Here is a 27,787-nt window from a genome sequence, read left to right as displayed (position 1 = left end):
CAGATGTGCCTGCATCTGAGGGCCGTCCAAGAACCAGGGTCCCCATCTCTCCAGGAGGGGCTGGCCTTCCACACACCTGGGCCCCTGCCTGCCTCAAGGCCCGGCTGAAGGCCTGCGTGCAGCGCACGAAGGCTCACACTGCCCTGGTTTCCTCCTGATGCTCACTGCAGTGACTGACTTCAATGTGAACATTTGCCCTCTCTTCTCTCCCCCTTACCTCCTCCCCACAGGAAATACTGGTACCAGCCGGCTCTGAAAGCTATGTCTATGCTAGCACGTTTATATCTTGTCAGGAAAGAAGAAACAGCTCCAGGCCAGCTCTGGCATCCATGAAGAGATGCTTTCCAAACACCATCCCCCCCTTTCTGACCCCACCTTGGAGGCTACAGAGCAAACTCTACCTCTGTCCCTCGGTGCCAGCTCACTTTCCCCATCTGGGGCTTTGACTTACGTGTCAGGCCAGGCGGGCTGCACTGGGGTCATCTGGGAATGTGTTGGTTTGCTGCAGTCCAGACTCCAGCTTTGCCTGTGTGGCTTGGGGGCAGGACTAGGATAGGCAATTTGGACTTCTCTCCATCGCCACGAAGATTTTCAATTTTCTTCAAGCAACTCTGCTTCTATTCAATATCCTTCTGAAATCTAAATCTGGCACCTAACCTGAATTGACTGCATTTCCTCTGATGACAGAGCTGCCCTGGGCTTACTGGACAAAGCAACGACATGTGCCCTTCGGATTCACTGCACAGGAACTCTGATGAGAGACTGGACCACCAGCCAGAGCCCAAGGCTCACGTGGGGCAAAGGAAACACCAGATCCCTCCACCATCCTCACTCTGACTCATCAGGGGGTACCGTACTGGGGAAAAGTACCTTGGTATTGAGGAATCTTGGCTCTGTCCTTCACTGGCTGTGTCATCCTGCCTAAGTCACACAGTATCTCTATTTCTTACCTTTCTTGGCTCAAAACTGAGAGAAACAAATAACTTCCTCAAAAGGTGACAGAAAGTCAAAAGTCATGTACAGAGTTACATGAGAATTCTAGCAAGAAATCTGTCTGTCCCCAGGACCATTTTCCTAATGCTAACACAAAAGCACCATGCCACCATTTTTAAAAATATTTTAACACTATTTTCTTCTGTATAATGTTTTTAGATTTTCTAAATTTTCTACAGTAAATATGAAAGAACTTTATTCTACAAAATAAAGGAATATAAACCATATTCATGTTATAAAATCGACATTCAAAGAAAATATAGTGAAACGTGCTGGTCCCTAACCTGGCCAACTGCTACACTTCCAAGCTCCACCGAAGGATCTGGTCCCCTTCAGTCAGGAGAGTGAAGGACCAGAGCAGCCTCAAGATGGCAGAGACAGATGGCTTCCTCACACTCAGTCTCCCCAGCTAAGTCTTTCCAGCTGCTTCCTCTCACTACATCCACCCAAGCCAATCCAGCCTTTACAGTGTGGAGGTTATGTCCTCTGTGGCTATCATTTACCTCCTACAGCTAGCTCCCATCCAGCAAACCTTAGGTGCCTACCTTAGACACAAGGTGCTGTGGCAGATGCTGAAGGATGAAGGTGGTATAAAAAGTCCAAAATATGGATCAAGCCCTTAAAAAAACCTACAGTCCTGGATTCAAAGGATAAACCCATGGAGGCACAAGAGTATAAGACATGAGTGCAAAGGGTCACCGACAACTAAGCCCCAAGCAACCGTATGGCCTGGCACAATCTCCCCACCCCCAGGTGGTGACTGTGAGCCAAGCTTTAAAGGATAGATAAATGCAGAAAGGGGGCAAGGAGAGCAAACCAGGACAACCAGAACTTCTCGAAGACTGGGGTGGAAATGTAGAGGCTTCAATCCTAAGGCAAATGCAGGATATTTCAGCAAGTAGATCAGTCCAGCTCCAGGAGGCAGAGGGCACTGGGCAAGGGTGGGGACCTGGGAGATGCCGGTTGAGGCTGGCTGGGGCAGGCCCTGACTGTCAGCCACCAAGCTGGACCATGATTCCTTAGGAAACAGGGAGCCCCTGGAAGGTCTGGGGCCCTTTGGAAGAGATGCTTTCCACTCAGAGAACTGGGGCCACGCCTGCTGGTGAGAGACAGGCAATCAGTTAAGGCGTACTGCCGCAATAGTCAGGGGTCAGCAGTGGGACCTAACGGAAAGATTGGACAAGCAGATGCACGAGACAGTATGGAGGGACAAACCTAACCCATTTGTGTGTGCTTTCTCCTCCATACCAGCAGCTCCACTTTCCCTCAAAGTGTCTTTTTCAGCCTGTATTAAGAAAAACAAAACAACAACTGTTTTTCAAAAGGCAGGATTCAGGACCTTCGCACAGAGAGTTTTAGCAGAGAGGCTGGTTCTGAGGAAGTCTGAGTCATCCCTTGCCCCCCTAGCCCAGGGGCCTGCTCTCAGGACACCCAAGGAACTCTGCTTCAGAAGTGAGAAAGCACTAGGGACGGGTGTGCTCACAGCCAGGGGGAGGTGGGCCCTCCACAAGTCCCTCCCACTGCAACCTCTTAAGAGGCCACAGGAAAGGGCTGAGAAATCTGAGCAGCTCCCACTTTGTACCTGAGGGGTTGGACCCAAGTGGCCTTGTTCCTACTGTATGCCCAGTGCCCAGCTCTCACAGGACCCCCATTAATTCCTGAGGAAGAAAGAACGCCAAGGTCAAGGTTTCCTTCTCCTCCTTCAGTAGCAATGGATGGAGACAGGCTGCAGAGCAAGAGGGCATAAGAATCCAGGTCCCATCGCCCAGGCTCTGGGAGCCCTCTCCCTCCGCCACCCTCCCGCTGCAGCAGGTGGCCCAGCAGGCCTGGTGCATCGTGGGACACGCATCTCCCAAAACAAGCACAGGCAAAGACAAGCACTCAGGGTGGGGTGGGGAGGGGAAGGGTCCTCTCCATTTCGACTTTCCCTGCCCTCTTCCTCCAGGCTTAACGTCACTACAAATCACACTCAGCAGCCAGGAGGATAACACCTGCCTAGGTGCAGACTGAATTCCTGGCTAACCCTGGACAAGGTCTCAACCCAGCCTTCCTCCAGCTCCTCCTCAGAGGCTGCAAGTCAAGGAAACAGCCTTCCCACCCCACAGCGTCCAACCCAACCAGTCCTGAGTGCTGGCCACCCCCACGCCCCCAGGGAACTGCTCACCTGGCAGAAGAGCAAGCACAGAAAGAAGCCAGACCCCCAGCCCTTCTGAAGCAAGCTCTTGACTTCTCAGAAGTCCCAACCACCTGGCGTAGGCAGTAGAGTAGAGGGCAGTGGGCCACAGTCCAGGCCACAAGCTTGTCAGAGATGCAGTCCTGGGCCCCCACCCCAGATCTACTGAATCCGAGACTCTGGGGGTGGGGCCTCGAGATCTGTGTCTTGACAGGCCCTCCATGTGACTCTGATGCACGCCAAAGAGTGAAACAGGCTGATGCAGCAGCTAGGAGCCTCAATTCTGGAAGCAGACTGTCCAGGTTCAGTCCCAGCTCTCCCACCCCCTAGGTGAGGGACTGGGAGCAAGTGACTTCGGGGGAAGCATCAGCACCTATCTCCGAGGGCGGCCGTAAAAACTATACCAGTCCCTGCGTGTGTGTGGCACTTAGTAAATACCATTTAGAATTTTATTATTCCTATTTGGGGCATTGGGGGTCATGGCTAAATGGTATTTAGTTTCCCAAGTGAAATTATTACTAAAATGACTTGTGTCCCGGAGCACAGTGAGGGAACCCAGACTATCTTGTACTCTCTCTTTTCAGTCCTATGGGTATATCTACAGCAGGTATCTGTGGAGAATAAGGCCCACCCCATAAGCTTCTAATTCCTCTAGAAACCAACTGTGGGCTTTTGTTTCATTCTGTGCCTTGGTTTCTTGACACTCGGGAGAAGAGCTTCCTCATGACCTCACAGGCTACACCCAAAGCCAGGCCACACTGTATGCGAGGAGTCAGTGGGCCTGCAGGTTCCCACTACAGGTACAAGTTCAAGACATCCCCTGGATACTTGTTGAATGACATCAAGAAGACCAAGGGGCCCTTTCAGAGGGTACTCAGAGATCTGACCACATCCCACCCAGAAGGGATCAGTGGACAGCAGGAACAGAACAGTCTGGTGCCATCCGGCTCCCTGCCACCGGGCCAGTCTCTCACTTAACTGCAGGGAAGACAGCAGAGTTGGGTCTAATGTAGAACCAGACACAGGTATAGGTCTGTATTTGCAGCTCCACATATTTCTCTTGTCATCAAACAATGCTCCTTATAATTAGGAGGAGACAGTAGATATAAGAGGTCAAGTACACAGGTCACCCAGACATGAGGTTCTGACTCCAGATTCTGCCATTAACTAGTAGCAGGACCCTGGGCAACTCTGTTAACCTCTCCAAGCCTCCTTTTCTCATCTCTGATCCGGGGATGGAATGGAACTCCCTGGACTGATGTGAACACTCAAGGAGATAATGCGCTTATGCCATCTTTGCACAATGTCTGGCACACAGCAAGAATTCCACCAGTTCTTTTTACCATTATTTTATGATTATCTGTAGTTCTGGAACTACCATGAGAACAGGAGTTAGAAGCTCAGGAAGGAGGCAACAGCCTTGGATCTGCCTTGGACACCAGCCATATGGACCCTGGAGAGCTGCCTGGACTCAAGTAGGCAATACTCACTCTGACCTTGGGGACAGCAAGCGTCCAATGACCTGTCAGTCCCTGGACCAGATGTGATCAGGGCATATTAAAAGTCTCTTCTCCTGAAAGACTGAGAAGAACATTTTAGAAGGGATAGATTCTAGCAACTGTCATGGCTTGGCACACCTCGCTTTGCTACACTCTGTAACAATCTGCTTCTCCAGCCCACCACGAACTTTAACAATTGCCCTTAGGCAGCTCTCAGGGAGAAATCCGGTGTGTTTTTAATAGCAGCCTCCACCAAGACGGCAGGAAGAGAGGAGTCATTATTAGCTGTGCAACCCGCCTCAGAGAGAGATGACATATTCATCCAACTTACTACCGAAGCGCATTAGCTCCAGACCTGAGGCCTTGACTTTGCAGCCCTTTAAGCCCGCCACTGTCCCTCCCTGTCCGACCCACCAAACGCTAAGCTGTAAGAGCTATTTCCTCTAAGTCGGCCTGTGCCACCAGTACCATTCGGCGGCGCGACTAGTTTCTGCACTTGGGCTGGAACCTCCAGGTAATGAACCCTGCACGCGGGGACGGAGAGCCAGCTGTACTGACGTGCTTCCATGATAAAAGCAAACTTACAGCTGGGGCACAGAAAAGAAGCAGGTAGTTCTTTCCAGCAGCCCTGGCCTTCTGGCCAAGACGGGGCAGGGAGAGTAAGAGCAAGCGCGCGGGAGCAGGGAAGTGCCGGCTCCCCGGCAAGGTGCGCAGAGCTGCCGGAGCTTACCCGGTGCCCAGCCCGCCCTCGCCGAGCCCCAGGGGCACTGGCGCGCGTCCTTACCATTCAGTTGCCGGTAGACGATGTCCTCGAGCAGCGAAAGGCGCTTCAGGACCGCATCCTGGATGGGGCTGGCGCTGTGCGCACTGAGGTTGGCCGCCTCGGCGCGCGGCCGAATCTCGTGGAAGGCTTCTCCGCTGCGCACCGCGATGGGCCGGCACTTGGCCAGGAAGAGCACGAAGCCGGCCACTGCGATCAAGTTCAACACCAGCAGCACTTTGACTCTTCTCAGTGAAGCCATCAAACACGTCCGGCCGGCCCTCGCCCCGGACCCGCGCCCCCTCGGGCTCCGGCGAGGCGCGGGGCAGCCGAGGGCCGTGCAAGCCTCACACTCCGGACGGCCGGAGAGGATCCCAGCCGCTCCTGGTCCCACAGCGCGGATGCTCGGGCAGCGGAAATGGATGGAGGGACGAAGTGGTTAAGGGGAGAGCAAAATCCCTCGCATGGAAGTCTTCGGTCTGTAGAAGTGCTCCCGGAGATGCCTGCTCAGTCCACGGTGCGCGGCCCCTTCCAGGCGCCTCGGCTTCTTGACGAAGGGCCCGGGGCCAGGGAGGTCTCTCCTCTGCACCAGCAAGTGTTCCGCCGCTGGACCTCGGGCCGCCGGGAGCGGGGCTGCGGGCGCAGCGGACCTCTGGGGCCCACCGGCCGGCAGGCGGGGCTGCCCCGGCGCCGCGGCGAGAGCGGCGCGCAGGTGCCGGACTCAGGGTTCGCCGCCCGCGCGCGGCGTCTCGGGCCGCACAGCCACCACCCTAGTCCGCAGGAAGCCGTCGCGGGCCGTGGTCTTCAGCCAAGGACCTGTTCCCCGGGGCGTGAGCCTTTGTTCCCCTCACCAACTCGCTCCATCACTCTGGGCAAAGGGAAAGCCCGCGCCCGGCGCCCGCATCCTCGCGGCTCCGCAGTCACACTCAAGTGTCACTCTCAAACTGGGGGCAGCACTAAGGGGCGAGCGAAGGGGCAGAGCGCGACGTCCTCTCCGCCCCTCGCGCAGGGGGACACCCCACCGCGCGCCAAACTCACCAGCGCGCACGGTGTCGTGGGCTCCCGTACACGTTCCAAGTCCCAACCCCACGCAATGAGCCTTCAGGGCCTGCGGGTCACACTGGCCTCTCTCAGAGCTGGCGCGTCGGGAGGCTGGCCGGAAGGAGGAGTCGGATCTGAAAAGTCACAGCACTTCTCTACCCGCCTCCAAAAACGTCGCGGGGAGCGCGCGCGCCGGCGCACCCTCGGCTCTCCAGAACAGGCAGCGCGGCTCGTCCCGCGCCCCAAGGAGCCAAACGCCGAGTCTCCTAATTAGCAGACGCAGTGATAACGCCGCTGCGGCACCGAGAGCCCACAGAGCCCCGGGGCTGGAGAGCCCAGAGGGGACGCGCAGGTGGCGGCAGAGGGCGGGGCGCGGCCCGAGGGGACCGGTTGCTGCGCCAGCTCCTCCGCCGCCGCCCCTAGCCACCCGTCTCCGCGCGAGCCTGTCGGCCGCCGCCGCCCGCAGGCTGCCGGGCGCACAGCTCCCCGGCTCGCTGGTCGTGCGCGCGCACCCGGAAAGGGTGGAGGCGCCGGGAGAGTAGGGACCGCGAGGGATGGGGGCAGTCAAGTCATGTTGGTTGCTGCTCGCGTCGGAGAGACCCTTTGGTTCTCAGCACTCCCGGAGCGGGCGGGTTCGTTCCGTCCTGGTTGGCGATGAAGACATCCCTTTCTGTGTGTTCGCAGCTCCGCTTTGCGTGGCCAGGAATGGCTAGAGGGAAAATCTGGCCTGGAGACTTGGATTCTGTTACTTTGGGAGCCAGGCCGGGAGTTAGTGGGCTGGGTGGGTTCTCTCCGTGTGAAAATTCTAACTGTGCAAGTCATACTTTCTGGGTCCACCCGTACATCTGTACGCATTTTATTATAAGCAGCATATTTTGGCTACTGGATTTCCACTATCTCTTCCCCTTCCCGAAGCTGGGAACTTGAAATGCTGCAATTCAAAGCCGGTTGTTGATCCATTTAATTCCATGGGCCTAAAAAAGAAACTAGGCTGCCAACTAATAAAGATGGGGCAGTGAAGCCCAATGAATCTGGTAGTTTCCGCCTCGTCATTTCAATCTTATTAACTTTCTTGGGTTTTGTTTGTTTTATGTTGCTTCTTTATTTTAAATATTGATTTTTAACATAGAAAAGTGCATTAAAAAAAAAAACAGTCTTTTCATTTCATCCCTTGGAACTCTCTCCTTGGGTTCAATATCATCTTTATGGTTTTTGTCTTGTGTAATGTACAAGAAAGTGAATACAAAGCAGTTAAACGAAAAAAACACATCAAAAGCCACAAGGGACAGTTTTTAACTACACATGTTGGACACCAAAGGAGATGAGTAGAAGGAAACCTGAGTTACTGAGCAGTTATGATATGACGGGTACTGGGCCAGACACAGTCCCCACATTATGTCACTGAATACCCAGTTGAGTTAGGTGTTATTCTAACCATGCCACAGATGGAAGCTAACGCAATCGATGGAAGCTTCTACAAAAATAATTTCTGCATGTGCGGTCAGGTGCAAGACCGAGGCTGAGGCATTGGGCTAGGGTCCCCCAGTAGTAAGTGGCTCTAAACCCAGGTGGGTCTGGTTCCCAAACATGTGCATATTTGGGAGTGAAGACAGGATGCAAAGTAGAGGTGATGGCCTCAAAGTCATGGAGAAGTTTCCAGGCAAGATTTAACTTTAGAGAGATTTCTTTTCTCCCTCTAAAGCCAGAGAGATCCCTTGGCCAAATTAACTGATCTTATTGTGCATTTTACAAGCCTCTCCCCTCTGCTTCTGCATACATCCTGGACATCTCCAACGTTCCTATATGACATTTGACACTCTAGACTCAATGAGTGACCCACTGTCATGGTCACATCCTGAACCCTGCCATCACTCAGAAGTGCTCCACTCTTGCAGTCCTGCCTGATACCACACCCTGTGACCACTGCTCCCTAGCCTTTTACCTCTCCCACTCTTGACTCCAACCAAACACATTCTCCAGCTACCAGCAGCCGCCAGCCAGCAATCCCTTTGTCCTTCCCTCATATCTAACCCTTTCCATGTCCTCTTAAATTCTTTCTCTACCCTTTCTGGTTGCTCATTTATTTCAAACACATTCCCGGTAGCATCTACAATTTACACACACTCATATACGTATTCTCCTATACATACTCATATACATGCCCTTAGCCCGACAATCCCCATCTCTGAATCAATCTTGCCATCTTCTTTCTTGCCCAGGCACCTAGGCAAGAGAATGCACTTGGGGAAAACCACATCACCCCAAAGCTTGGGGACATTACCAACTGGTGGCATCTAACTTGACATAGAGCTTCAATTCTGCTCAAAAACACTGTTCCATGTCCCCAGTCAACTCCTCTCCCCAGAAGTGCTTATGAAATCTATGGTGCTCAGGCACACAAAGTTAGTGGTTGTATGTAGAGCTCCATAGAAGAAAGAAAACTCTGGACTAAGGCCAGCATGCTTGTATGAAGGAAGGCTAAACTGATCTGAAGGAACTCAGTGGAATAGGTTCTGCCTGCCTGTGAGTAAATTCTCAGCCCAGAAGGAGCACATCCAGCCACTTAAACTATATACACAAAGATTAAAGGGCCTGTTTACAGAATCATCAATTGCCATGTACCCAGAGGCTCCCAAAGGGGTGGGCAACGTTCCTCAGTCAATGACTGCCATCTGTCTACACCATTTTCCCCAGTCCAGACAGTACAACCAACAAACTCCACCTCAGTGGCTGTGCGGCCTGCTCACCAGGAGATCTGGGTCCTCTCCCACCTCTGTTACCCAGAAGCAAATGAGTTCTTGACTTTAAGAAATTTATCCTGGAGGGCTCCAGAAATCTTTCCCAATCATAGAACTCAGTTAAACTACAAAGATTTTTTAAAAGAAGTTTCTTGGTATGTTTGTTCATTCAGCAAACTGAAAGGAAGGAGACTGATGTATTTCTGTCCCTAGGTCACCAAAGATTTTGATTCCAAATGCGTTTTCACTCACCCACTGTGGCTCATGTGATATGCAGCTCGGACTTAACTCTGTCACCTGCACTTGCCAAGACGTTCTCCCACCTCACCCTGGTCTGTCACAGGAGTTAAAAATACTGGGAAGTTCACCAAGGAAACCAGGCATCGCCCCTCTACAGAGTTTCACCAACCCACTTACTCTCACAAGAAGCACAGAGGCGGAGCGTTCGTTCTCACAAACCCCTGAGCATTGCAACAGATACTGGAGGGTTTTTACAAAACATGAATGTACCTCCCCATTCAAGAATGCACACTGTAGCTGGGGGAAGGCTAAGAGGGAGGATAAGTAAATGGGGAGAGACCAAGCCGCGCTGAGAGCCTGTGCTGTGTGCCAGCAACGCACACACAGCAGCCTCACCACTTAGTAGCTGTGTGACTCCAAGCAACTTACCTGACTTCTCTGGGCATCATCTGTTTCCCCAGCTGTAAAACAGGGATAATATCCATAATACTACCTCAGGAAGTTGCAAAGATAGATAAGCTAGCATGTAAATCACTTAGCACAGTGCTCTGTGGAAATAAAGACCAGCCAGCTGAGGACAAGCAAAGGCTGTTCATTCAGAGTTTGCTATTGCAGAGGAGTCAGCCACCATCACTTGTATTTGGCAGAAACTCAAAGGTAGAGAGGAGAGGGAGAGCTTTATAATGGAAAAAGAGGAAGCTTCAGATACACGCTGATCGCTGATTGGAGGCTGCTGGCCCAGGGAAGCTGGAGGCAGGATAACTAGAAGTGGGGCATCCTAGGTGGTTGGGTAAGGGAGCACATTTGGCTTTCTTTGTTTGGTCCTAAGTTGTAGGCGGGGACAAAGATTAGGGAAGCTGGCAGTTACTGACCAAGTCCTGACCATTTTGAGCCAATTGCTGCATAAACTGTGGTTGGGCTTCCCGGGCTGGCTGCTGCAGGCTGCGGGTCAGAGTTCTATTGTCACAACCTGGCACTGTTTGTATTTTGGCTTCCCCACACTGAATAAATAGTTGTTATTATTGCTGTTGTTAAAATCATTAGAAATGAGAAAGGCTCTGTAGTTGGTGGAATCACGCATCAAAATCAGATCCACCTGTCTGAGAGACGTAGGCCACCCCCAACCCTAGGGCCTGCTCCTCTGACCACGATCTCATCAGCCAGCAACAGTGGCTTCTAAAGTGGGTGCTTAGGACAACCCACTGGGGCGCAGGAAGAAAATGCTAGAACTTCTCCCTACTGTTATCCCAAATTTACTGATGTGTAATATACACAGTGACAGTCACACAGGTACAGAATTTCTAAATAACTGTACATGTAGCAAATATGCGTTTCACATCTTTCCTAATAGGGCCCAACACGAAAAAGCCATAGTTGCCCACTGCCCAACCTGCATGGCAGCCCTAGGGTTGCATTTTCACTGCAATGCTTCCTTTCTACTAGAAGGTGGATTCCTTCTAAACTCAAAGACTCCTTTAAGGCCCAGCTCAGAATCCCGGTCCTCCGTGGAGCGCTATCAGAGAGCCCCGAACATACACAGCTTTTTATCAACAAATTATCCACAAATACATCTACAAATCTACAAAGTTCATTGACTTATTCATTCACTGAACATTTATTGAGTGCTTGCTGTGTGCCATGGTGTGCAGGGCCTTGTGGGTACATGTTCCCTGTCCTCTTGGGGTTTATTGTCTAGGAGGAGAGGCAAGTGGCAAATTTATCGTAACACCCCAATTATTCAGTTGCAGTTAGGAGAAACAGTGTGGCCTAACCCTAGGGAACCCAGAGGCTGGGCCTGTTCAGAGTCAGAGCTCTTCAGAGGGTCCAGTGCAACTAACTGCTCCGGGGACTGCCAGGCCCTCCTCCCTGCCCCTGGACCTCTTCTCATTTTTACTCAGGGACCCCACACTCCTCCCAAGGACAACTGCACAGGAATCCCTGGGCCTGGAACCATTCTTCTGAAATGTAGATGAACCTTACTCTGGCCTTTCATATGCTCATGCTTCTATTTTATCTATGTATGCAACTGTTCTTAATTTAATAACCATTTCTAGCAACCCAAAGGTTGCCTGTCATTGATTCTAGGGAAAACAAAAAAGAAAGAGAAAAGTGAAAAGGAGGAAAATAGAAAGTGACTTTTAACTGTCTGTTCATACCCATTGTTCTATGAATAAAAGCCCTTGTAGGCCCAGTGCGGGCTTCAGCTTTGGGGTGAATGTGTGGAGGAGAGGCTGAGAGACTGGATTCTCCCTGCCACTGGCCACATAGACGCTGCGTGATGCTGACACTGCTCCGGAGGACTCCGGCCTGAGTGGGCAAGGCAGCTGGGAAAGAAAATGGTTGGCCAGGGGCCCGAACCCCACGAGAGGACAGCAACGAAGGCTCTCCACCCTGCAGTGCTTCTGCCCCACTCCCTGACCCCAGTCAGCTTCCACGCCAGCTCCAATCCTGCTTGGCCAGTCCTGCTGCAGTTAACAAGAGCAGATATGGGTGCTCAGAGTCAGAGGAGGGGAAGCTGGAGGCATTTGTTAAATTCTTTGTCAAGGACTAGAACTCTGCTTCTGGGTGTTTTAGACACATCTTCCTTTGTCCACAACCTGATACTCAATGCCCTATGCACCAGAGCCATATTAAATGTGTATTTGTATACCCCACGATGCCTTTCTTATTATACACTTGCTGGTCAATAAGGAAGAATGACCTCTCTATAATGGGTTGTGGGTTGGGCTCAAGAGAGCTCAACTGGTGGCTTCATGTAGCCTCCAGGGGTGGCTGTTGGAACTATTGCTTTCTAGATTGTTTTGCTGAATGCAACAACTCATCTGAAGAAAATATTCAAGATAGTATAAGTTTTGATAGTTCACATGGAACAGCCCAAAATACTCTGCTAGTGCTTTGGAAAATAACAAGGCTACCAGAGGTGTCCAGGTGCAGGGAGAACGTCTGGGATGAATAGAAGTTTATGAGATTTTGTCTTGGCCATCTTTAACTTACTTCATGGCCATGGACACGTAGACTGATTGTCCTCAAGTTCCCCAGACTCCTGAGTTACCCTTTCCTTTAATGTCCTCTATCGCAGTTGCTGCAGGAGGGCCAATGCCCTCCCCAAGTTCTTCTGGGTAAGATTCCCTGGGATCACTCACCTTCACCTGGCTGTCGTTGTCACTTCACGCTCATAACCCTCAATTTCCCAGTCAATGTTTTCCTGTGTCTCCATGGCCCCTCTTCACCATTTCTTCTGAACCGGGAACACAGGTCCCTGTATTGGTTTTCCATTGCTACCGTGAAAAATTACCACCGACTTAGAGGTTTAAAACAACACAAATTTATCTTACAGTTCTATAGATCAGAAGTCCAACCCGGATGTCACTGGGCTGGGATCAAGGTGTTGGCAAGTTTGCATTCCCGTCTGGGGGCTCTGGGGAGAATCCACTTCCTCGCCTTTTCCAGCTTCTAGAGGCTGCCTGCCTTCCTTGGCTCACGGCCCCTTCCATCTTCATCTTCCATCTTCAAAGTCAACAATGTCGGGCTGAGTTCTTATGCTGCTGTCTCTTTGGTTCTCTGACCACAGCCAGAAAAGATTCTGTTTATGAGGACTCATACGATTAGATTGGGCCCACCTGGAGAATCCAGGATAATTTCCCATCTCAAAGTCTCTAATCTTAATCACATCTGCAAAAGTCCCTTTGCCGTGTAAACTAATATACTCATAGGTTCTGGGGATTAGCGTGATGGCGTCTTTGGAGAAGGCATTATTCCGCCCATCACAGTCCCATCCTTCATGCCCCAAGCACCTCCAACTCAAGGCAGCTGTCTGTAACAGATCTTCTGTAAGAGCAGAGTGTATCATGGGATTCCAGCAGAGAACAGAGAAAAGTAAAACTCACTATTAACTATCAGTGGGCCTAAAACTCATTGGCCCTTCCCTATCACGGGAAATCCCTTAACTGCCATCTTGCTCCTTATTCCTGACCTTAAGAAGAATCCTGCCACCAACCCTAAGAGCAATATTTCCCATAATTTCCAATAATTTCGGTTATTTACATTCGAGTCAGCTAGCTGTCCATCAAGACGTGGGACACAGCTGCACCCCTTTTCCCAGTCTCCCTTGCAGTTAGGTGCGAACACGTGACTAAGTTGTAGCCAAGGGAATGTGAGCTGAAGTGATGTGGCCACTTCTGGGCCAGGGACTTTACGACAGCTGTGGGTTTCTTTCGTGTTCTTCTTTTTGCCTTTTCTGTGTGCTGGAACCAGAAGGCAGCAACGCAGCTTTCACCATGCAGGTATGATGAGACCCAAGGGACAGGAAGAGCGTCAAGACTGAGGGAACCTGGGGCCCTGAAACAGCACATGGAGCAAAGCCACCTGCTAACCAGAAACACCTCTCCTACAGTGTCAAGAAAATAACGCACTTCTTGTACTTTAAGCCGACAAATTGTGGGGTTCTGTTCATTAAAGCCACTTAGTCTTCCCCAAGGGATATATTCAGCAATCCTTTAATGTTTAAGTACCAATTGTATTATTATTGACATTTTTTTTATTTAAACAAACTCACTTCTCTTTTCAATTAGCTACATTTTAGACAATAATAGCAACAAGCAGTAAAGCAAATTTTATTAGGTGCTTACTATGTGTCATACTTTTAACATATATGTTTTAACTCATTTAATGTTTTCCATGCCTTAACTTATTTTAATCATCTTAAGAACTCTATAAGGTAGGTACTATTACTATCATGCCCATTTAACAAATAAGGAAACTGAGGCACAGAGACATTTAATTGCTTGCCAAGGTCCTACAGCTGACAAGTGGAAGAGGCAGGATTTGAACCAGGTAGTCTAACTAGAATTCAAACTCTGACCCGCTATAGGCTGCTGACTTTTTTCATGGGTTTGTTTTGTAAGCTCTATTTGTTCATAATGCACATTAAGTGAATAACTTTTTCACAAAATACACCCATCCACAGACCACCCCATTTTTCTCAGATTTCATCAGAGGTATAAGTACCACAGTTTAGCAAACTCTGCCACAGAGCAAACTGCAGAAAGCCTTGCAAATGATTATTTTTCATCTTCACTCTACACACATGTGGAGAGATATCAGGCATCTGGATCTGGGAAGAGAGGCTCTGTGGGAGAAGGCAGGCAGAGCAAGTCCCCCATGCTCCCAATATATGGCCAGCCCCAGAGTACTCAATTATTAACCTGCATTCTCAGAACACCATTACAAAATTTGCAAATGACATTTTTTCTTACTGATCTTTTTGCCTAGGAGGACAAGTAGGTTGAAACTATCTCAAAGGAAAAAGGAAAGCAGGAACAAAGAATAGAAACCAAGAATGATGTAACCAAACCCAAGCACTTTGTGGATTTGGGGAGAATGTATCTGTTATTGCATAATGACAATCAACAAGCACATCCACACACATGAACAAATAAGATGAATAAATAAGTTACACCAAATTGCTATTTTCTTCATACCCAGAAGATGGTTTATGCTTTAGTAGGACAAAGGAAATTGCCCATCCTCTTCATCCCAGAACTGGAGACACTCTAAGCAACTTCCCTCCTTTACTAATTTTTCTGTTATTTTCAGCCTTAGATGGATTTAGAGAAATCCACGGATGACCTATGCACCATGGATTGTTTAAGGGCAGGTTGAAGGTCAGCGATTTCTCACCAAACCAGCCCTTGGCATCTCTATCAGATAAGTATCTGTGTGTGTGTGCATGTGTCAGTGTGCATATGAGTGTATGTGTGTGTGTGTGTAAAATCTTCCCTAATTCCTAGACTGTGTTAGTTACTCCTTTGTCTGTGTTCTCACAGCTTTGTGAATGCTCACCTCAATGGTCATATTGCATTGTAATTATTTGTCACATTTCTGTCACCAAATGGACTATGAGACACAAGGTCAGAACCATGTTCTCTCTCTTCAACACTTTGCATGCAAAAACTTCATGATGAATATTGGCTGAATAAATGAGTGAATTAATGAACTGAAGGAATAAATGAATAGCCTCTGTTCTGAGTGGGTCATGAGGGTGACCCACAGTGGCCCCTGTTCATGTCCTTCAGCCTGAAATATGGAGTATTTCCACTGGAATTTGTTTTGTGTTTGCCATTGTACGTATATGTTTTTATTCCTATCAAAAGGAATAAAGGTGAAATTTGAATCTGATAGAAGGCGAAGGACTGTTTGTTTTCAATACACTGGAGGATTTCTTTATGGGTATCCATAAAGCCAACATCAGAACATCTGCCCTGTGCCTTCCAGACCCACAATAGCATCCCTCAGCTTAGAATATTCATGTCTCAATGCAGACCTATAAAAGCATGTTAGCCAACGTTTTCTGAGTTCAGAAACCCCTGAATCCCCATTGTCATCAGCCACTAACAAGGAACCTGGTTTTCTTCTTAGTGTGATAGATGTGATTTTACGTAGAACTACCTACCCACTGTCTGTCCTTCAGTCTCCACCACCAGACCGCTGTTTCAGTTGCAGCTGTATGCAAACTACCATGGAGAAATTCCCCCTGGGAAAAAATTCTTCCTGAAGAAACACAAAAATTTCTGGTTTTGCAAGCTGATTTGTCTTCCTGCTGTGAGTTTTGGTTACTGCTCCCCCATGGTAATTCCTCAACCCACGCAGTAGTCTTAGCGATATTTCTGGTTGTGTTTGTTGGGTTAGGTCTAGAGTTCTGCTCTCCCATTCTTTTTAAATCAATTTTATTGAGGTGTAAATTATACATAATAAAGGCATCTGTTTTAAGTGTACATTTTAATGAGTCTTAACAAATATATTCACTTGTATAACAACCACCACTTTCAAGATAGGGAATATTTTCTTTATTTAGTTATATATTTTTTATTTTATTTTTTAATAAAAATCATACATATTCAAGGTATACAACATGATGATTTGATATACGTATACCTAGTGAAACGATAACCACAGTCAAGCTAATTAACTTATTTTCTCCTCACACAGTTACCTTTTTTATGTGATGAGAGCACCTGAAATCTACTCTCAGCAAATTTCTGGTATTCAATACAGTATTATCCTCATGTTGGACACACCCTACATTAGCTCTCTAGACTTGCTCGTCCTATATAACTGTAACTTTGGCCCCTTTGATCAACATCTCCCCATTTCCCCCACCTCCCCACCTCTGGTAACCACCTTCTACTCTCTGCTTCCGTGTGTTTGATTGTTTTAGATTCCACATATAAGTGAGATCGGGCAGTTCTAAAAATTTCTCTGTCTGGCTTATTTCACTTAGCAAAATGTCCTCTAAGCTCATCCATGTTAGTGCAAATGGCATGATCTCCTTACAAGGTAGAGAATATTTTCATCACTCCCCAAAATTTCCCTCATGCCCTCTTATATAGTCCATCTCTCCTAACAGCTCCAGGAAAATGCTGATTTGCATTCCATATAAGTGAAATTATACAATTCATACTCTTTTTTTATTCTTTTCTGAGGAAGATTCGTCCTGAGGTAACATCCACTGCCAATCTTCCTCTTTTTGTTTGTGAGCTGCTCCCACAGCATGGCCACTGACAGACAAGTGGTGTAGGTCCATGTCTGGGAACCAAACCTGGGGCCACTGAAGCAGACAGCCCCGAACTTAACCACTAAGCCACAAAGGCTGGCCCAATATATACTCATTTTGGTATGTCTTCTTTCACTCAGAATAATTCTTTTGAGCCTCATTTATATTGTAGCATGTATCAATAGTTCATTCTTTCTTTTTCTTGCTGAGTAATATTCCATTGTATGGAGATATTCCAAATTGGTTTATCTATTCACCTGTTGCTGGAAGTTTGGTTGTTTTCAGTTTTTGCTAGTACGCCTAAAACTTCTGTGAACGTTCATATACAAGTCTATGTGTGGATATATATTTTTATCTCTCTTGGGTAAATACTTAAGAGTGGAATTGCTGGAAGATATGGTAAGTGTATGTTTATCTTCATCAGAAACTGCCAAACCGGTTTCCAGAGTGGCTGTACCATTTTATATTTTCATCAGCAACACACAAGAGACTCAGTTCTCCTACGTCCTCACCAATACTTGGTAGGGTCAGTCTTTTTCATTTTAGTCATTTAGTGGGTATGAAATGGAATCTCATTGTGGTTTTAATTTGTGTTTTCCCTCATGATGAATGATGATAAGCATCCTTTCATATGCTTGTGGTCATTCATAGGTCTTCTTTCATGAAATGTTTATTCAAATCTTTTTTTTTCTATTTTTTTAATGAGTTGTAAGAATTCCTTAGGTCTTCCGGACACAAGTCCCCTATTTCTGTGTAATCGTCAGTAAGGAGTGATCGGCCTATCCTAGTTATCAGAATCTGGTTATCAGAACTGGTTGTCCTAATTATCAGAACCTTACTGTCCACAACAGTTACGTGGACTAGCCTGGGCTTCTGGATGTGGCTGACATCGGCTGCATTTAGTTAGTGCTCTGTGCTTTGTTTCAGGGAGAAAGAGGCATGGTCCAGAAACATTCTTCTCATTGTCTTAAAACTGACTTCTGAACATAGCAGGAGAGAAGGAAGAAAGGAAGGAAGGATGGGAATAGGGGAAAGAATATTCTAGGGAGTTACTAGTCACCTACAATTCCCATCAGGACCTGGGCGATGCTATCATAGTCACTCAAGTAACAAATTAAATACCCTTGACCTGAGCCAACTCTTTGCCTTTTGAGTCCTACTGAGTCCAGAAAATGGAGTATCTGTCCTGCTACCCACTGACTTGTAGGAAAGGAGACCAAGGCTCATTCTTCCATAATGATCTCTCCAGCTCTCATCTACCTTAATCAAATACCATTGCAACAATTGACGGTATAAAACAGAAATTTAAAGATTCTCCAGGTTGTGAGTCAGCCATCAGGTTGGCTTATGCTTATCAAGGGGGACAGCCTTGGTGTCAAATAAATCAGGGTTTTCAACCCGGAGCAGGAGGTGGGATGTTTTTCCTCTTTCATAGCATCTGGCCAAGCCTCATTGCACTCGGCAGAGCTACAAAGGAGACCGGGCTGTCGAAACATCAGCCTCCAAGAGGAAGGTTAACATATTTGGAGACCTCAGGTTTGTTCAAATTGAATTAATCCCCTGGATCCAGTTCAAATGGGAAGGAGAAGGACAGGAAGTATGGGGAGTGTGTGGCGACTTTACGGAGACTAGAGGCCACAAAGAGAAAGAGGATGGATGGAGCATGTTTTAAATTGAGTTTTGCTGGCCATTTTCAGCTTTTTGTTTCAGTGTTATCCCAAGGTGCCAAATAGAAAAATGGGGAGGGGTGAATCAAGAGGTCCTGATCTTATCACACAGCCGAGTGAGAAGAGGTGTCTATTCAAGGTCACTGTGTCACACATTGGTGGCTTCCTGGGTCCAAATCATTAAATCCAAAGAGCCCAGTTTGCCTGCAGCAGGACTCTGCCCATCCCGCCTACAAAACCACTGCTCCTCTTGCAAGATGTTTCTGCTCCGCAGAACTCAGAAGTCAGGGAGAGGACGTCATAGAGAAGACAATGGGTTGTAGAATATCTCTATAGCTTCTCCCCGCTAGTCCCCATCTTCCAAGTCCTGGCCTCATCTGTGAATAGGTGCACCTTCTAAAACTCTGCAGATAGCAAGAGCTAACTTTCATTGTCTCCCAGTATGCTTCTGAAATCCTCAGGAGAGAGGTTATGTGCTTTGCCCAAGGTCACCCAGTAAGTGAAAGAATCTGGATCTGAATACAGGTGTCAAGTTCAGAGACGATGAAATTGATCAATTGCATGATTGATTGATTGATTGGTTGAAGAGAATCTTTTATTCCTTAATTTGGAAATATTATTCTGGAAATAAATTCTGGAGTTTATTTCAGAAATAAACTAACAGAAGCAAAAAGACTTGAAGAACCTTCACAAGTTTGTGCATAAAACAGAAGGAACGACGTGGAAATCAAGGTGCCTAGAAATTAACAGCTAACCTAATTCTAGTTCCCTAACTTGAGAAATTCCTCAAGTGTCTCTGCTTCAAATTGAATAATTTTTCAATTTTCCCCTGAAGGTAATTTTTTCAGCTACTGATTTTTATAGGCTTGAGCATGTGAAAAGCTGACTACTGTATGTCTTTTTAATTAGATCCTTTACATGACAATTAAAATCTCTCTTTGCATCATAGCTATTCTTAAACTCTGCAGTAATGTTCCTCTGGCTGGAAGTTAGCTGACCATCTGGAAGCAATAAAATATCTTAACCTTAAAATGCAAACTATCAGTTAGAGATGCTACAAATTAGACCTACTCGTCATTGCTTTAATGGGCAAACGCCAGGGCTCCATCCTTCTTTTTGTCTAATCAGGAAACTGCAAAATCTCATGGTTGGAACAGGGATTTTGAAAGTCAAATATCCTTCTTCCTTTGTCTTTGCAGAACAGATCCTGACTGGTTCTTCCCTCTAATGGCCCCGAGGTATACTATACCCCCAGAAGGAAATTCCAAGGCTGTTTTTAGAAACTTCTTCCAAAGTTTATTCATTGTTTGGGGCTGGAGACCGAGATGGGTCTTGGAAGTAAAAGGGGAGACATGAATGCTGGCTAGAAGCTTGGGAGACATCGTAGTGCAGAGAGGAGGAGATAAACAGGACCCAACAAGAGAATGAATTATGAAAGAGAAGGTGGTGGGTCCAGGTCGAGGAGGGTGGGTGAAAAAGAAGGAAGCCTTTGATGTGGTGTCCAAGAATTCTTACAACGGATTCAAGTTACTATTAAAGTTGAGAACAGACTGGTGAAAGTAGTTAAGTAATGGCTGTGATCATGTGTCCGCAGAGGTGAAGACGTGATCAGTGTAGTTATTGACTCAAAAGTATTTTAATTATGCTGATGGTGGCTATTCCTTTAAGTAACAGAACTACTCCCTTTCAGATATTATGCCGTTGTTGTCACTTGTGGAAGTAAATGAAGACCAATCAAATGAGCAAAAGCAAAGGCTGCTTATTTAGAGCAAAGGACTCAGCCACCGTCACTGGTGCTTGGCAGTGACTCAAAGGCAAGCAGAGGAGAGGGAGAGTTTTAGAGTGGAAAAGAAAGTTTCAGATGTGCTCTGAGTGGAGACCGCTGGCCTGGGGGAGCTGGAGGTGGGATAATCAGAAGGGAGCGCTCCATGTGATTGGTAGGGGAGCATATTTTGCTTTCTCTGATTGGTCTTAAACTGAAGCAGGGACACAAGCAAGGGAAGCTGTCAGTTATTAATCCAGTCCTGGTTACTTTGGGCAAATTGTTACTGTTATTGTTTGGCTTCCTGGACCAGTTTTTTTTTTTAAGGAAGATTAGCCCTGAGCTAACTGCTGCCAACCCCCCTCTTTTTGCTGAAGAAGACTGGCCCTGAGCTAACATCCGGGCCCATCTTCCTCTGTTTTATACGTGGGACACCTACCACAGCATGGCTAGACGGCAGTGCCATGTCCACACCCAGGATCCGAACCGGTGAACCCCGGGCCACGGGAGTGGAAGGTGTGAACTTAACCACTGTGCCACCGGGCCGGCCCCTGGACAAGTTTTACTAGAAGTTGGCTGCCCGACTCCCTAAAGTCTGGCTAAGAGATAGCAGGCTTGATTCTTGGTCTGGTTACTGCAGATAACAGGCTGATTTCCTCGGCTGGTTGCTGCAGATTGAGGGGCATACTGCTATTTTTATACAAGGTCTGGCCATTGTCCATTTGGATACTCAGACTCACAGACTTATTTTAATTATACATATGTTTTAAATGGCACAATACATTATCATTTTTGTCATATGCAGTCAAATTATTCATTTAACACTTACAAGACAATATGGCATATTGCTAAGACCATGGATTGTGAGGTCTGACCACATGGTTCAAAGTCCAGTTCTACTACTTATTGGCTGTGTGGTCTTGAGCTAATAGCTTAACTTCTCTGGTCCTCAATTTCACTGTCTATAAAATAGAGATAAAAATGGTACCTACCTTATAGACTTGTTTTGAGGATTAAATAAGTTAATATACATGTAAAGCACTTAGGCCTGGCCACATTGTAAGCACTATGTCAGTGTTTCCTCTCATTAAAAATTAAAGAAAAAACAACAGATGGGGCTGGCACAGCGGCGTAGTGGTTAAGTTTGCGCACCTGGGGTTCATGGGTTCAGATTCCAGGTGCGGACCTAGCACCACTCCTCAAGCCACACTTTGGTGGCATCCCACATAAAATAGAGGAAGATTGGGACAGATGTTAACTCAGGGCCAATCTTCCTTACAAAAAAAAAAAAGAAAGAAAGAAAAAACAATAGCACGATGCAGTATCATTCAAAGTCCAAGATTTACCAGGAAGCCACTCCCTAGAAATTTCCTATGCCATAATACATACACTTCAAGAAATGTAAAGAAAACTTTAAGTATGCAGAAATATTCAATACCAAAAGTTTAAAATCTAAGTATCCTCTCAAAAAGCTAATATATACAAATCTATTTTCTTCCTACAATCCTATCAGCAATACTCAAGTCTGCACAGTTTTTCTCCTGAAGCTAACAATGAGCAGCATTTGTGTTCACATTCTTAGAAAGCGATTCATTGAGCGTGAGCCTCTGGGGAGGAGCAATGCCAGTTAGTCTTTTTTTTAACTCTTTTTAAAGATTGTGAAATGTAACACAACTACAGAAATGTTTACAAATCAGCAAGGACTCAGCACAGAGCAGCCGCTTGTAGCCAACAGCCTAGTCAAGAAATAGAACGTCAGCACCCGGAAGCCCCCTTGGCGCCCCTCCCATCACTATCCTCCTGCCCCCCAAGGCCAGATGCCAGTGGGAGTGGCAAGGACAGACTTTAATCAGTGTCAGTGCTATACTTTTGCAACTTCGATTTGTACAGAGATGACTGGGTCTTTTAAAACGAGAATGAGGGAGTAGGAAGAGGGGAAAGTGGGGGCTCCACGGAGTCAGGGAAGCGAAAAATTACAAAGAGTTGGTGAGTGTAAATGCTGATCAGGCCAGCTGTGTCTGTTCTCTGGCAGTTAGAGTTAGGAGTCTGTCCTCCCACAGAGACTGAGGACAGAGGTGCTATCCTGTTGATGATTACATTTAAAGGAATGGCTCTCAGATCCTTGAGAAAGTCACTCCTGAGTTGTAGGAGATACACATGCATCTCAAAGAGACAGGAAGAATTCACTGTTCTAAGGCCTTTTTAGCAAGTGCTCTGCTTTCGGGTGTTAGCAGAACAAACAGGAAGTTCTCTGGGCAGCTTTGCGCTTTCTCAGGCAGACACTTCAAGGTGGGCCTAGGGTCACCCTGGGGATGCGGCCTTTTGCTGCTAGAAACTCTGTTAGTGTTTAAGTTTGTGAGGGCACAGGGGTGAGAATCAGTAAGTTTTATAGGCCTAGTCGGGAAGAGGCTCAGAGGAGCCTGGCTAGAGTTTGGTCAAGGAGAGAACTATTGTCAACAGGAAGCACTTCTGTGCTTTTTCTTACAGTTTTACCACCTAACCACACATCCCTAGTCACGTTATTTCTATTCAACCTCATACATTACATATTCTTTGTGCCTGGCATCTTTCAACACTGTTTGTGAGGTTCATTTGTGTAGTTGTGGTTTGTTTATTTCTGTCGCTGTCAAGTATTCCACTGAACAAATAAGTCACAATTGATTTATGTAGGAACTTGAGTTGTCTCATTTTAGGGCTTTCATAGATGTTGCTGTTATAAGTGTCTTTTGATGCGCGTGTCCGTATTTCTTTTAGGTAAATACTGTTGGAAAAAAAAATAAAAGAGACAACAGGCCTAAAATGGAGTCACTTGTATTAAGCCCCAAGTCAGCAAACCCAGACTTAAGACCTAACCTAACTGCAGTTGCAGCCCGTCCCAGGAAGGTAAACTTTAACCAGTCAATTGGGAAATAGCCGGTCAGCAGTAATGAGGTAATCCACCTGATAGACAACTTCCGTCCCCCAAAGACGAGTGACCTTGCTGAAGCAATCAACTCTTTATTAATTACTTCCTCATCCACCTCCTTCTCACTCTACAAGCCTTCCATTTTGCACAGCTCTTCAGGGCTCCTTTCTTCTTGCTAGGTGAGATGCTGCCCAAGTCATGAATCATTGAATAAAGCAGTTAGGTCTTCAAACTTACGCCACTGAATTTTGTTTTTTAAGAATACCTAAAAATGGAAGAATTACTATGTCATAGGGTAGGCAGGACTATGTTTAACATTAGTCAAAACAGACAAACTGTTGCCAAGGCTTAAACTCCCGCCAACCACAGATGAGAGCTCTAAGTGCTCCACATCTTTGCCAACCATTGGAATCGCTTTCTCTGTTCAGCTGGGTGCCCGGTAGAGTGTTGTTGAATAGTGGTTTTCATTTGCATTTCCCTGATGATTAACAGGGTTAACATCTTTCCAAATGCTTATTGGCTTGGCTATTTGGACATCTTGTTTTGTAAAGGGACTGTCTATATGCTGTATCCATTTTTCTGTTGATTATTATTTTTTTTTTCTGCTTTATCTCCCCAAACCCCCCCTCTACATAGTTGTATATCTTAGTTGCAGGTCCTTCTAGTTGTGGGATGTGGGATGCCGCCTCAACGTGGCTTGACAAGTGGTGCCATGTCCGCACCCAGGATCCGAACCCTGGGCCACCACAGCAGAGCGCACAAACTTAACCACTCAGCCATGGAGCCGGCCCCTCTGTTGATTATTTTGATATTGGTTTAAAAGAATTTTTTATGTAGTTTCATTACAAGTTCTTTATTGGTGACATGTTGTTTGAGAATGCTTTCAAGAACATTCTAATTCATGTCTTTCAGCACACATGAGGAAGCATTTATATTGGGTGGAATTATTAGGAATGAAATTTTGTGGCCATGGGCTATGTGCACCTTTAAATTTAGTACATAAAAAATGAACTATTTCCTGAGCCAGCCCAGTGGCATAGTGACTGAGTTCACGCTCACCACTTTGGCGGCCCAGGGTTCACTGGTTCGGATCCAGGTGAGGACCTACGCACCACTAGTGAAGCCATGCTGAAATGGCATCCCACATGCAAAATAAAGGCCATAGATGTCAGCTGAGCAACAATCTTTCTCAAGCAAAAAGAGGAAGATTGGCAACAGATGTTTGCCCTGAGCCAATCCTCCTCAGCAAATAAATAAATAAACAAATAAACTACTTCCCAAAGTGGTTTTAACAACTTACATCACCACAAGTAGTATATGAGAATTCCCTTTGTTCCACTTCTTTGCCAACAAACTTGTTATTGTCAGACATAAGTTTTAGCTGTGCTGGTGGATGTATAGTGGCATAACTTGGTGGTTTTAATTGGCATTTCCACGATTACTGACAGGATTTAATAGCTTTTCATGTGACTATTAGATGTTTAAATACACTTTTTTAAAGTACTTGTTCAGTCTCTTGCCCATTTTTATTTTCTGATTTCTGTCTTTTTCCTAGTGATTTTCAGAAGTTATTTATATATTCTTTCATAAGCCCTTTTCTTGGTTATATATATCACAAATATCTTCTTCCACTTTGTTGATTCCCTTTTCATTCTCTTAATGGAGTTTTTCTTGAGCAAAATTCTTGTTTTTAATTTCTTTTATATTAGTGATTTTCATGGCTCTATTTAAGAAATCTTTCCATACTCCAGGGTTATAAATATTCTCCTGTATTATTTTCTAGAAGCTTTATTGTTTTGCCTCTCACATTTAGTTCCACAGTCAACTTGGAATTGAATGTTATGTTTGAGATGATCACCCTGTTATGGCTCTGATCTGCAACTCTGGCAGTCCAAGCATGGACGCCCGCCTCACCCCACCAGGCTCTGACACCCTGCTCTGGGCCATCATGGCTCCATATCTCACAAGCTAATAGGTTACTAATTATGTATGCTTAACGTATCTTATAGTTTTCATCCATCCCACTTATTTTCTTTCCTGTGTAGAATTAAATATTCTCTAATACCACAAAAAAGTGGCCATGCTGAGAATTTCCTCCACAGAGCTCTCTTTATACATAATGCATAATGAGTTTCCATGGATGTTTTAGTACTACTGTAGTGTGAGTTCCTTCCTAAGCTAACTACCATCTTATGGACAACTCCATTACCAACATCAGCCCAACCATAAGAATGGCCAGTAAATACACAGGCTGGAAGATTGTGTCCTGCTTTTGTGGAAAGTTAACTGTGGGGAAGCCCATATGCCTAGAGCCACAGACAAAGTCCCACTCCATCTGACTGAGGCAGAAGTACAGAATGTGCCTTGTGATCTAGGCACAGGCAGCAGCCCAGTTCATGTCGCAACAAATCTCCCCTTGAGGCAGGGGCATGGATCCCCCAACCACCTGGGGAGACAGGCAACTAGTTAAGGCGCACACATTGAGGCAAATGGCAGAGCCCTCAATTTTCGTTGGTCAATTTTGAATGTTAACCAACCTTGCATTCCTGGAATAACACGATCTAGTGGTGATATAGTGTCCTTTTTATGTATTCATGGGCTTGATTTGTTAATGTTCTGGGTAGAATTTTTGCATCTGTGGCCATGAGTAAAATGGGCCTGTAATTTTTCCTTCCCACAATGCATTGTCGGATTTTTTAACAGCTTAATTGATATATAATTTACAAACTATAAAATTTACCCATTGTAAGTGTACAGTGCAGTGATTTCTAGTAAGTTTATAGAGTTGTGCAATGGTCACCACAATATACTTTCAAAATATTTTTGTTCTCCTAAAAAGTTCCTTTGTGCCCATTTGTAGTCAGTTTTTACTCCCACTCCCAGCCCCAGATAATCACTAGGGTGATCTGCTTCCTGTGTCCAGAGATTTTACTTTTCTAAAATTTTCATATAAATATAGTTTTACAATATGTGTAGTTTTTTGGGCCTGGCTTTTTTCCTCAGCATAACATTTTTAAGGTTCAATCATGTTCTAACGTATAAATAGTTGTTCCTTTTTATTCCTGAATAACATTCTACTGTATGCCAAATCACATATTGTTTATCAATTCACAAGTTGATGGATCTTTTGTTTGTTTCCAGTTTTTGGTTATTAAGAGTAATGCTGCTATGAACATTTCACATACATGTCCTTATGTGGAAATATATTTTTATTTCTCTTCATAGATCCCTGAGAGTGAGATTATTGGGTCATATCATAATTACAGCCATGTATCACTTAACAACAGGGATACATTCTGCGAAATGCATTGTTAGGCAGTGTTGTCATTGTGCAAACATCATAGTGTACTCACATCTAGTAGGCTAGATGGGATAGCCTACTGCACACCTAGGCTACGTGGCACTAATCTTATCAGACCACTGTTGTATATGCGGTCGATCATTGACCAAGATTTCATTATACGGCACCTGATTGTATTGGTTTAACTATTTACGAAACTGCCAAATTGTTTTCCAGAGTGGCTGTGCCATTTTACATTCCCGCTAGCAATATATGAGGTTTCTGGCTTCCCTACATGCTCACCAGAACTTGGTAATGTCAATCTTTTTGATTATAGTCATTCTAATGGGTGTGAAGTGGTATCACATTGTGGTTTTGATTTGCAGTTCCCTAATGACTAATGATGTTGAGCATCTTTTCATGTACTTATTAGCCATTTGTACATCTTCTTTGGTAAAATGTCTATTCCAAATCTTCTGGCTATTTTAAAATTGGGTTATCTTCTTATTTTTAAATTTTGAGAGTTCTGTATGTATTCTGGATACAAGTCCTTTATCACGTATATGACTCGCAAATATTTTGTCCTAGTCAGTGGTTTATTTTTTATCTTCTTAAGGGTATCTTATGAAGAGCAAAATTTTTTAATTTTAAAAAAGTTCAATTTATCAACTATTTTCTTAAAAATCATGTTTTTGGTATTATATCTAAGAAATCTTAACTCAAGGTTATGAAGATTTCTCTTGTGTTTTCATCATGAAACTTTATAATTTTATTTCTTACAACTAGTTGTATGATCCATTTTGAGTTAATTTTTGTATGTGGTTTGAAGTGAAGGTCTAAGTTCCTTTGTTAAAATATAGATATTCAATTTTTTGGGCACCATTTGTTGAAAATGTTATCATTTCCCTCATTGAATTGCCTTGCAACCTTTGTCAAACAGGTTTATTTCTGGATATTCTATTCTGTTCTATTAACATATATGTCTATCCTTATGCTAATACCACACTTTCTTGATTATAATAGGTTTTGAGATCAGCTAATGGAAGTCCTCAAACTTTTTTCTTCTTGTTCCAAATTATTTTGGCTATTCTAAGGCTTTTCACATTTCCATGTAAATTTTAGTATTAGCTTGTAATTTCTCCAAAAAAAAAAAATCCTGCTTGGATTTTAATAGGGA

General features: G+C 45.6%; 1 protein-coding gene across 1 annotated transcript in view; it reads right to left on the bottom strand.

Annotated features, from left to right (window-relative positions):
* Positions 1–7,177, bottom strand: part of GALNT17 (polypeptide N-acetylgalactosaminyltransferase 17) — a 456,488-nt gene extending 449,311 nt beyond the window's left edge. The window contains exon 1 of the mRNA XM_023655509.2: positions 5,450–7,177. Coding sequence (XP_023511277.1) covers positions 5,450–5,687 — 238 coding nt within the window. The 5' untranslated portion in view covers positions 5,688–7,177. The remainder of the gene's footprint in view (positions 1–5,449) is intronic.
* Between the last annotated feature and the right edge of the window lie 20,610 nt (positions 7,178–27,787).

This window comes from Equus caballus, chromosome 13 (assembly GCF_041296265.1).
Source record: "Equus caballus isolate H_3958 breed thoroughbred chromosome 13, TB-T2T, whole genome shotgun sequence".
Lineage (NCBI taxonomy): Eukaryota > Metazoa > Chordata > Mammalia > Perissodactyla > Equidae > Equus > Equus caballus.
Note: the sequence above shows the minus strand (reverse complement) of the source record. Positions and strands in the feature narration are given on the sequence as shown.